General features: G+C 42.4%; 2 protein-coding genes across 2 annotated transcripts; one reads left to right on the forward strand and one right to left on the reverse strand.

The window, feature by feature from the left end:
• Positions 1-1,296: 1,296 nt before the first annotated feature.
• On the reverse strand, positions 1,297-1,725 carry LOC140691815 (histone H2B type F-M-like). The gene has a single exon (XM_072955950.1). It carries the CDS (start codon positions 1,723-1,725, stop codon positions 1,297-1,299), a length of 429 nt encoding a protein of 142 aa, XP_072812051.1.
• Positions 1,726-5,955: 4,230 nt separating this feature from the next.
• Positions 5,956-11,682, forward strand: LOC140691816 (histone H2B type W-T-like). Its single transcript, XM_072955951.1, has 4 exons — positions 5,956-5,960; positions 9,134-9,333; positions 9,721-10,171; positions 10,836-11,682. The coding sequence occupies exons 1-4, from the start codon at positions 5,956-5,958 to the stop codon at positions 10,837-10,839; spliced, it is 660 nt and encodes a 219-aa protein (XP_072812052.1). The 3' UTR covers positions 10,840-11,682.
• The last annotated feature ends 263 nt before the right edge of the window (positions 11,683-11,945 follow it).

Below are 11,945 nucleotides of genomic sequence, written 5' to 3' on the forward strand. Positions count from 1 at the left end.
CCTGAGTTCTAATGAAAACCCACAGTAAGTTTCAAAGGATTGAAATCCCAGAGTGGGTGCTCCCTCCACCAATGTAGGAAGCTAGAAATTAAATTAAAAGGAAAGGAATTGGAAAATCACTGAGTACTTTGAAATTCAGCAACATTCCTACAGAGAAACGAAAGAAAAAGAAGACAATGCACCAGGAAGAAAACATAATGCATATTAAATTAAATTAATATCATCATAGGCATGAACACTGAAATCACCTGAGGTCGAGGAAGGAGGCATCTTAGTTTGCTTAACTGGCCAACATCCCCCTCTTATTTTGATGCCAGGAGATAGAGACATGTCTCACTACCAGATCGGGAGGCCTAGACTTAAATCCCCATGGTTAAATGCAAGTCGTTGAAGGAAAACCTTCAGGGACACTATCACACCTCCTTCTCCCTTAATCTGCAGGCCGAGTATGACAGGAAGCCTCTTATAAGTTCGGTCCTGGTCACCCCACCACACTTTGGGCCAATTGCTGTGGCCCCAAGTGGTGCGAGTCCCTCACTGGCTGCTGCTACTGGAGACTGTGGTTGCAGCCGGTCTCATCGGACGCTCCCAGCATCCGTGCAAAATTGCAGTTCAGTCAAGACTTTTACTTCGAAAGTGAAAAGTTACAGGCTGCAGAAAAATAGACTCAGATCATTATAAATTAGGTAGAAGAGAAATTTCCAAAGGTATGGCGCTTGAGTCACCCAGTGAGTCTAGAAAATTTGCTTTATCTCTTTTGGCAGTGTGTTTGGGTCCTATAATGTCATGTACTGAATGGCATTGAGATTTGAAATATGTTGAAGGAGTGTGAAAGGGCAAGTTTGATTTTTGTATCTGCTACTGTAGTTTGTCTGTCCCTATTTCACACATTAAAAATCCCGGATGATACTGCTATATCCACGGGGAAGAATGACAACATAAAAAGGCAAATTAAGTTGTTAGGGAGATAACTTTGGCAGTAAAGACCCCTAAAAAGGCTGACCTAGAAATATAACTAATAGAAACGACCATTTCGGAAGGGAGGACGTGCAGTATGGTGAAGAAAAATGCACGGATTTCCATGGAACCCATGGCTCTACAGACGTACACTCAAGTGGAGTTGATAAGGTTCATAATGTTTCCCTCAGGGAAGAAACGCTTTAAAGATGGTCAGAGTGTCACTGGTCGACAAACCAGAGTGGCTCGGACTCGTCAGCGCTACAGGTCTTTTCCTGCCTAGTGAGTGGCTCTGAAAAGAGCCTTTGGTTTGTGATGCTCAGGTGGTCCTAAGGCAGCTCATTCGCATAAGATGTACTTGATGAGAGCGTTAGTGCCCTCGGACACGGCAGACTTGCCGAACTTCCCAGGCAGCAGCAGGCACACCGAGCTCTGGATGTCTTCGTAGGTGATGGTGACGCGGTTTTTGGAGCGGGCCAGGCGCGCGGCCTCGCTGGCGATGCGCTCGAAGATGTCCTTAACGAACGAATCCATGACGCTCACGGCCTCCCGCGAGAGGCTCAGGCCTGTGTGCACCCGCTTCAGCACCCTGCGGAAGTAAGTGGCGAAACTGGCGAAGCTGTCTGCTGGGCGGCGGCGGCGGCGTTGGCGGCGCACGGGTGTCTCCTGCTTCGGCGTCTTCTGCTCTGGGCTCTTGGACTCGGCTTCTTTGCGCTCCTCGGTGTCCACGATCTCCTCCGAAGTGCGGGAAGACCACGGCTCAGCCATGTCGGAGTGTCTCGCCTTCCCCACAGCTCAGAAGGAAAGGCAGAGGCAGCTGCGAGGACCGGCTTATAAAGGCTGCCTTGCCTGACGTCACGGCCAATCTGCAGATCTGATTGGGTAGGATGCGGGGCAGGGAGCCGTGTCGCTAAGGCAGGCCATGTCACGTGTCCTTAGATGCCCCGCGGCTTGGCCGCACATCAACCAGTCCGAGTGGCAATCTGGTGACCTTTAAACTTTCCGTGACCCCCACCAGGTGACCTGTAAACTTTCCATGACCTCCACCAGAAAAGCTTTGCAACCCGCAAGGTCGTGTCGGAAAAGGTCATCCGTTCCCCTCAGCTGCTTTATGCCTGCCAGTTATGCGTGAGAAGTTTGCAAAGAGGTCACCCACCTCTCCTACGCGGAAGAAAACTCACTTTGATCTCTCTGAGAGGGTCTGACCTCCGCAACCCAAGTGCGCGCCGCCTCAGAACGACTGGCCCCCTGGGGGCCGTTTGACTTGCGCCCAGAAGCTGCTCTTTCGCGGCTGAGTGCGCGGCGTGGCTTGAGGAGGAGCCGTCCGACTCGGTGAGCGGAGGGCGCCTCAAAATCGTAGACACGACTGAGCAGCTCTAACCTGCAATTCTTATCAAAACCTTCAGTGAATCAGAAGAAAGAGAATGGCAAAACCGCATTCTCCACAGACGGTACCCTACAAAAGTGGGATAGCTGCACAGAAATATTAAAAATATTTAACATTCACCAAATTTTAAATCGTTTTTTAAACATTCCTTAGGTTCACCCCAAATACCACACACACTTGCATTGATAAAGAAACCTAAGAGCTGTTAGTTCAAAAGCATGATTTCCCTAATTCGCTAAAAAATCAACTTAGGTGGAAGATTGGAATCGATAAATGGAAATAGATTAAAATCAAAAGCGTATTTCTATCAAGGATACCTGACAATAGAGACAAAAGCATTTTAAAAATGTGTTTCCATACCAACAAATCGCCGAAATTGAGACAGAAAAGGGCTTAAGAGGAATGGCCAAAAACGGGGTCATCAACGTGGTCTCACCTGAAGTGGTCAGGATTCCAAATGTATTCCCATTTGGCATTTATGGGAATTTTACTTCTCATAAAATGGTTCCAAGATGAAGGGGGAAAAGCTCATTTTTATTACCGGAGAACATTGCGTGATGATGAAACCAGTCAAACCTTGGTATTCTTGATTTTTGAAGAGTCCCATTTACCAGTGTGAATACAAAAGTCCCACCTGATGTATTACTATTTAAAGCTTTCCCTTTGTAGGATGCAATTTACAAGAGACATATAGCATATAATCTCTGAAATCGTATCGTTAACTTAACCATGATTAAATCAAGGTAGCACACAAACAAAGAACAGGGAAGGAGTTCCTACAGTGTACTCCACCGTCTCCAAGGCTGAAACTCCCAGGAATGCTCTCATTGGTTCATCCTTGGTCACTTTCCCACACTTTGGGCCAAAGTTGTGGCTTAGAAGCTACCAGTCCACCACTGGTTGAATCAGTGCAGAATAGGACCTGAGCTGTTCTCACTGGGTATTTGCATCATCCAAGTGATGCATAACTGCAGTGTTTAGCTGTGTCTTGTTTACTTGATTATTCAGAGGAACTGTAATCATTACTGTAAACTTTTGTATACAGCCATTGCTTTACATTTGCCTTTATTTGCTACTTTATTCTATTACCATTCCTATCTGCATCTCATATTATCTGTTGTGACCTTTTTCCATCTTCCTAAGTTACATTCTTTAGAAGTTCCTTTAACATGGTGTCAGCTGGTGTAAACACAGTAAGATATCATTTTTCTCAAAACTCTTTATTTCTGAGTTAAGATCTTGAGGGAAACCAGCCTTGATACGGGGCTAATTTTGCGGGAGTGTTGATCAGAATTAACATCTGAGGATGGGATGAGCCATATAGTTATACTTTCTCCTTGATCAGACATTGGATGTGACCATCTTGGGAAGTCCCTGACCTTGGGCACATTAGCTCTCCAAAGCTGAGGAAATACCCGAAAGGGCCAATGGCTGAGGACTGGCAACTGACTGTACTCTCAGCAGCCAGTGGAGCAATTCTTCCCTTGAATGTGGTTTGGGCAGTCCATCTTCGTGTGTAGCACAGCTTCATTATTAAATGATACTTTGGCTAGATACGCCACACTAGGATGACAGGTACTTTGCCTCAGCACTTGCTTTGGGCTTGAATTTATTAAGAAAAAGAGGCCTGCTGTCCCACTATTTGGTATTCTTTTTTTAGCCATCGTGTCTTTTTGTCAGCTATTTTGATCTCTAGGGTTACCTTTGCTGTTTACTCTGATGTGTCAGGTCTGCTTCCTGAATGGAGGAACTTACGGCTTTCCCCAGTTCTGGGAAATCATCAATCATTTTTCTTTCATATTATTTCCCCCCTAGTTACCCAATTTTATGCTCCTGGAATGCCTATGCGATACTTAATACCTACTTATTTCATTCTTAAGTCTCTTTGCACCACTTTAATCCTTTTTTTCCTTTTACTTTCTGTGAAGAATTCTGTATTATTTCTATTATTTTTTCTGTCTTCTACTTCACCAATCTTCTATCCAGCTATATCTCATTGGTTCTGTAAAATTTCTTTAATCTTTTTTTCTAGTGGTTATGATTTTTAGTTTAGAAAATTCATCTAACACTTTGTTGATAATTAGCTATTTCTACCTCATATTTTATATATCTCATCATTTATATAAACATGCTAAATATACTTCTTAAGATTAGCATTTGGTACTAATTCTTCATTTCCATCTGGGTGTATTGTTTGCTTTTGCTGAGAGTGGCTTTTTTTTTTTTTTTTTGGATGATGTGTCTGTATATAGGAACTTAATCCGTAAGAATCTTGAAAAAGCCTCAATTAAGGTTAAAGCCCTCCAGAATGGATTAGATTTGCGTTTTCCTTATGTGTGGGTTGTGACTAGATATTATTTGGGCCATGCTGATAGTGTTGATTTGAACCCCAGAGTTACATGAGGGAACTCTTGCGATTGCAAATTCTCAAGGAGAAACTTCTCTCATCCTTGCCGGAGCTAAGACTTGGAATAGAATTTTTCGTGGCATCTCTTTTTCCCAATAGAAAAGGTTCAGCTTTCACCAAGGGGGTAGTCATTCAATCATCTGCAATTATACCAAAGTCTGTTAGTTTCTGCCGCTGAATGCATAGCTGGCCATTTAATGTTATGGGTTTTATCTTGTCAGAGCCCTGCGGTTAGAGTTTTGTTTTGTTTTGTTTTGTTTTTAAACTGACCATTCAAATAGCCTGAGTTAAAATATGGAGACTAAGTCAAGGAAAATCATTTTAATGCTATTAATTTGTATTATTCTCTGACTTGGTGAAACTGACAGGAGATATGTCCACTGACAGATCTGGATTCGTATTTTTATGATCATGATTAAATGCATACAACTAATCAAAGAAAGAAAGAAACAGCAGGTAATGTATGATACCGGCTTCTCCCTCAGTCTCAAAGACTGAGTATCCAGTAAGACTCGTCACTTCAGTTTGAGTCACCTGATTGATCATCCACTGGGCCAAAGGCTGTGACTCAGTGGCTGCATATCCATGATGGGTAAATTCAGAGCTAAATGAGGGTTGAGCTACTTTGATTAGATGCTTCATCAGCCTCACGAAGCCATTGTTGATATCGTGAATGTTTACGTTTTCAAACAGAATAGATTACAAACATGGAAGGGGTAGATTCAGATTAATCTGAACGACTCAGAGTAGCAACTCCAGTTCCTTGGGAGCCTGGAATGGGTATTTTTTCCTTGAACTTTTAAATATTTTAAATTTCTGTACCATAGTTAGGTTTTCTCTTACGTTTTCCAATAAATTCTATAACAAAGGTAATGTTGAGTAGATTTGACTGTGATATGTTTGCTATATTAATACTGTTTTCCAGGGCTGTTGCTTATAATTTGTAATTGAGGTAGTAAGCTTGTTTCTCCCAATTAGTTTTTTTTATCGAGACATAATTGACACATAACATTATATTAGTTTCAAGTGTACAACATAATAATTCAATATATGTATATATAGTTTGAAATGATTACCCCTATAATTCTAGTTTCCATCCACCACCAGACAGAGATACAAATTTTTTTTCCTCTCATGAGAACTTTTAAGAACTGCTTTCTTAGCAACACTCAGATATACAATACAGTATTTAACTATAGCCACTATGTCGTATGTTAGATCCCTGGGACTTCTTTATTTTAAAATTGGAAGTTTGAACCTTGCTTCAATTAGTCTTTACTGTTAACCATACCGTTAGAGAATAATTGCGCATCAGGTCCCCTTTACCTTCAATCACCCTCTGAGTAAATGATCAAATGTACCCACTTCACCTTCCAGTCTTCACATCAAAACTCATTTTCCTCTCTCTCTCCTAGATTTCATATCAGTCATTCACCCCTGCACTCCCAGTCTTCGCTGTCTGTATGGTACACTTTAAATGTTGTTTCACTAATACTTTAATTCGATTTCTGAAATTTTAGGTGCAAAACACACAAAAAAACTATAAAAATGTCCTAAAGGACTCATTTTCTTAAAAATAAGTTCTCACATAAAACAATATGCAGGAGACTCGTAGGCAAGATCCAGGTTGCCAAAACGTGTACGTCATATGGACAAACACTGGGATTTTGAAATAGCAGTAATGAACATGATGGAAATGAAAGGACTTGTGAAATGCTGTGCATTCAAATTGGTTCACAGTTCCATCTTTGAAAATGAGCATGATTTCCAAAGAGCCTTTGGCTCTCAAAGTTTTGTTCCCTATCTGTATGGCAATCTTGGAGGACTATTCAGAGGGAATTACTTGTAGTTGATTTCACGATCATTTTTCCTAGTCTCCTTGGGAAGAAGATCTTTTTTTTTTTCAAATTCTTTACTGACATTTTTCTAATATTTCAGAATAATTTTAGCTAATGACCCTCATGAGGAGAGTGAATTTATCCTAAATCCTTACTCTAATGATCCCAAGGAGAACTCTGGAAGTACAGTAGCTCATCAGAGATCTTCCACATTGGACAGAACAAGAAACAAACAGGTTTGTACACAGTCCTGGATCAGGAATTGCTTTCCTTCATGCCTGCACTACTTAGTAAAGCAATTTGAGTACCCTGCCCTGCCCACACCCTTTCTCTTGAGTTAGTGCAGTCCTGCCAAAGATAAATAGATTTGCCTCTCTTAGCGTTTCCTATCCCTCTTCTGATGGGCTCAAGGAAAGTTTTGATTTTGCAGATTATCCAGACTGTGTCTCTATGTTTGGCTCAAAGTGATATTCTTCACAGGGGAAATTACAAGTTAATTTAAAAGTACAAAGACCATTCTTTAAAATATTGAACTAATAAGGGGTTTAAAGAAAATCATCAACAATTTCTAAGAGTTGAAATCACAGAGTTATCTTCCCTCTTCACAGAGGTAGGAAGCTAGAAATGAGAAAAAAAGTTTTTAATAAATTAAACAATGAATAGTCTGAGTACAAAGAGGATGAATGAGGTCATCTTTTTTCTCTTAATTGGAAATATGGAATAATCCATATTCCAAATTGGAATAATCAGTATGATGGAAGAGGCAGCATATGTGCCGATCCACAGTTCAGATTTCACATTACATGTAAGTTGAAGTGTACCCTCCTGAAGTTCTTATATTGAAGTCCTAACCCCCAGTACCTCAGATATAATCTTGTTTGGAGATAAGATCATTAATGTGGAAATCAAAATAAATCTGATATTGAGATCAGTTTCTGGTAGAGTTTGTTTTAACATTTACTCATTTGATGCATTCCCCTTTCTGTCCATCTGTATGTCTGTGTCTCTATGTCCAGGGACTCGGGGGTGGGAGGGAATGTCTACAATGGTCAGAAAACTCATGCCACTAGAGTGAAAACTCTGCCCTGGATTATAGGGATTCACTGCATGCCTGCGGTCACCCATATAGCAGAGAATAAAGTGGGAAAGTATTCCATGGATTAACACTGTGGTGCAAGGATACCAGGACTTTGTGCTACGGATATATCATGTGTGTAGCACCCAGCAGCATCTCGAGAAGCATGCGTTGTATGATGCCTTTCATTGACTTCACAAAGGCTGCTTGTTCCTGGACGCTTCTCCAACGGAAAAGTCCTGTCTGTTTTCCCCTCTTTTTGACTCTGGTAGACCTGTAATGTCTTTGATCAATGGAGTATGGGAGAAGTGACGTTACGTCCATTACAGAACTAATCCTTAAGAGGACACATAACTTCTGCCTTGCTGCTTGAGAGTTCTGAGCCGACAAGTAAAAAGTCTGCCTATCCTGCTGGACACACCCATGGAGAGGTACCTCCAGGGCACCAGTATGAGGGTCAGTTGTCTCTTAGGTTGCAGAGTAGTTTAATGGGTCACTTGCCCTTCTAATTTGGTCAATAAGTGGAAAAGAAAATGAGAAAATTTTCCATTTAAAACATGAAAAATAACTTGACAAAAGTATTCATATATAGTAATTAAAGCGCTCAGCTATGCGTGAAAAGTGACAGACATCAGTAGTCCACTGAGACCTTTAATAAATGTAGTTACTGGAATGACTGCACCGTTAATGAAAAGCAGGACTTTTCTTAGTGGAAATGGCAGATGCCCCCTACCCCCAAAGAATTCCACTCCAGGTCCTTGATTTTGGGTGAGGGAAAACAATCTGCTTAAGAATTTGTAATCACAACAGCGTCCTCCAAAAACGTTAGGGTTCATATTATCATCGTCATCACAGTCCAAATAATTGCCTGTTGCAAACTTTCTTCCATGGCTTTGTCTTCATATAATAGTTACTAGTAATAAAAAACAGAACCTTTCCTTTCATGACGGGAACTACCTTATTAGAGGTAGAATTAACCGTTCATTTCTTGAAGGTCCCGCAGGACACTTGGGAGCATGAGCATTAGGATCATAGCTCATTGAAGACTTCTAGTTCTTCAGTTATTCCTAAGTCCTCTTTGGTTCAATATCTGTAATTTATTTCTCTATAAAGACGTTAAAGATATGTTTTGCTTGAATTCTTACTGATTTTTGAAAGGAATATATTTTTAATTTTTTAAAAAGTTCCCTTTAATTGACTATTTTCCTCTCACTCTAAAGGTTTCTAAGGAATTACAAACAATAGGTCCTTTCAACTGAGAGCGCATAGTTTTTTCAACAAATCAACTATGTGTGGTATTTGGGGGGAACGTAGGGAATGTTTAAAAAACGATTAAAAATTTGGCAAATACTAAATATTTTTAATATTTCTGTACAGGTATCCCACTTTTGTAGGGTTCCGTCTGTGGAGAATGCGGTTTTGCCATTCTCTTTCTTCTGATTCACTGAAGGTTTTGATAAGAATTGCAGGTTAGAGCTGCTCAGTCGTGTCTACGATTTTGAGGCGCCCTCCGCTCACCGAGTCGGACGGCTCCTCCTCAAGCCACGCCGCGCACTCAGCCGCGAAAGAGCAGCTTCTGGGCGCAAGTCAAACGGCCCCCAGGGGGCCAGTCGTTCTGAGGCGGCACGCGCTTGGGTTGCGGAGGTCAGACCCTCTCAGAGAGATCAAAGTGAGTTTTCTTCCGCGTAGGAGAGGTGGGTGACCTCTTTGCAAACTTCTCACGCATAACTGGCAGGCATAAAGCAGCTGAGGGGAACGGATGACCTTTTCCGACACGACCTTGCGGGTTGCAAAGCTTTTCTGGTGGAGGTCATGGAAAGTTTACAGGTCACCTGGTGGGGGTCACGGAAAGTTTAAAGGTCACCAGATTGCCACTCGGACTGGTTGATGTGCGGCCAAGCCGCGGGGCATCTAAGGACACGTGACATGGCCTGCCTTAGCGACACGGCTCCCTGCCCCGCATCCTACCCAATCAGATCTGCAGATTGGCCGTGACGTCAGGCAAGGCAGCCTTTATAAGCCGGTCCTCGCAGTTGCCTTTGCCTTTCCTTCTGAGCTGTGGGGAAGGCGAGCGACTCCAACATAGCTGAGCCGTGGTCTTCCCGTACTTCGGAGGAGATCGTGGACACTGAGGAGCGCAAAGAAGCCGAGTCCAAGAGCCCAGAGCAGAAGATGCCGAAGCAGAAGACGCCGAAGCAGGAGACACCCGTGCGCCGCCAACACCGCCGCCGCCGCCCAGCAGACAGCTTCGCCAGTTTCGCCTCTTACTTCGGCAGGGTGCTGAAGCGGGTGCACACAGGCCTGAGCCTCTCGCAGGAGGCCGTGAGCGTCATGGATTCGTTCGTTAAGGACATCTTCGAGCGCATCGCCAGCGAGGCCGCGCGCCTGGCCCGCTCCCAAAACCGCGTCACCATCACCTACGAAGACATCCAGACCTCGGTGTGCCTGCTGCTGCCCGGGGAGATTGGCGAGTGCGCCATGTCCGAGGGCACCAAGGCTGTCATCAGGTACACCATGTGCGAATAAGCTGCCTCAGGACCACCTGAGCATCACAAGCCAAAGGCTCTTTTCAGAGCCACTCACTTGGCACGAAAAGACCAGTAGCACTGAAGAGTCCCATCCACTCTGGTTTGTCAACCTGTGCCACCCTGTCCATCTTTAAAGCGTTTCTTCCCTGAGGGAAACATTATGAACCTTATCAACTCCACTTGAGTGTACGTCTGTAGAGCCATGGGTTCCATGGAAACCCGTGCAACTTTCTTCACCATACTGCACGTCCTCCCTTCCGAAATGGTCGTTTCTATTAGTTATATCTCTAGGTCAGCCTTTTTAGGGATCTTTACTGCCAAAGTTATCTCCCTAACAACTTAATTTGCCTTTTTATGTTGTCATTCTTCCCCGTGGATGTAGCAGTATCATCCGGGATTTTTAATGTGTGAAATAGGGACAGACAAATTACAGTAGCAGATACAAAAATCAAACTTGCCCTTTCACACTCCTTCAACATATTTCAAATCTCAATGCCATTCAATACATAAAATAATAGGACCCAAACATACCGTAAAAAGAGATAAAGCAAATTTTCTAGACTCACTGGGTGACTCAAGAGCCATACCTTTGGAAATTTCTCTTCTACCTAATTTATAATGATCTGATTCTATTTTTCTGCAGCTAACTTTTCACTTTTGAAGCAAAAGTCTTGATTGAACTGCAATTTTGCACGGATGCTGGGAGTATCTGATGAGACCAGCTGCAACTGCAGTCTCCACTAGCAGCAGCCAGTGAGGGACTCGCACCCCTTGGGGGCACAGCAATTGGCCCAAAGTATGGTGAGGAGACCAGGACCGAATGTTTAAGAGGCTTCCTGTGATACTCAGCCTGCAAATTTAGGGGGAAGGTGGTGTGATACTGTGCCTGGAGTTTTTCCTTCAACTAATTGCTTTTAACCATGGTGATTTAAGTATAGGCCTCCTGATCTGGTAGTGAGACGTGTCTACGTCCTGGCATCAAAATAAGAGGGGGATGTTGGGCATCAAGAGAACGAGATGCCTCCTTCCTCGACCTCACGTGATTTCAGTGTTAATGCCTATGATGGTATTAATTTAATTTAATATCCATTATTTTTATTCTTGGTGCATTGTCTTCTTTTTCTTTCATTTCTCTGTAGGTATGTTGCTGAATTTCGAAGTACTCAGTGATTTTCCAATTCCTTTCCTTTTAATTTAATTTCTAGCTTCCTACATTGGTAGAGGGAGCCCCCACTGTGGGATTTCAATCCTTTGAAATTTACTGTGATTTACATTAGAACTCAGGTTTTCATCATATATTAAAGGGCTCATTTTGCAGCTTGTAATTGCACAAGAAGGAAATGCTGAACAGCACAGGGAAATATTGCCATTATTTTGTAGAAATTTTAAACAGAATGTCATCTATAAAACTGTTGAATCTCTATGTTGTGCATCCAAAACTAATATATAATATTCTCACAACTATACTTTAATAAATGAATTAAAATACTTTTCAGTACCCGTTGATTTGGATGAAGGAAACTGTATAGAACGTGAGTCTGAGGCAAACCATGAGATAAAAGCAAGAGAAACTACTGAAATCCAACTTTTCCTTGAACTCAGGTTTAGTGCTTTCTGTAGGTCAGCATTTATAGAGTTCTGTAAGGTTGAAATTAGCTTTGTATCATTTTCATTTCCCATTTTCTTCTCCTCCCACGAGTGCACTATGGACAATTTCAGAAGTGTTTTGTGTGTGATATGCAATAGATAGATG

This window comes from Vicugna pacos, chromosome X, assembly GCF_048564905.1.
Source record: "Vicugna pacos chromosome X, VicPac4, whole genome shotgun sequence".
In the NCBI taxonomy this organism is placed as follows: domain Eukaryota; kingdom Metazoa; phylum Chordata; class Mammalia; order Artiodactyla; family Camelidae; genus Vicugna; species Vicugna pacos.

What these genes read in the sequence shown, in the direction of transcription:
- LOC140691815 (XM_072955950.1), bottom strand. Translation starts at nt 1,725, where the DNA reads ATGGCTGAGCCGTGGTCTTCCCGCACTTCGGAGGAGATCGTGGACACC.
- LOC140691816 (XM_072955951.1), top strand. An exon ending in ACCCTCTCAGAGAGATCAAA is followed by an intron (nt 9,334 to 9,720) that starts GTGAGTTTTCTT and finishes TTTCCTTCTGAG; the next exon opens with CTGTGGGGAAGGCGAGCGAC.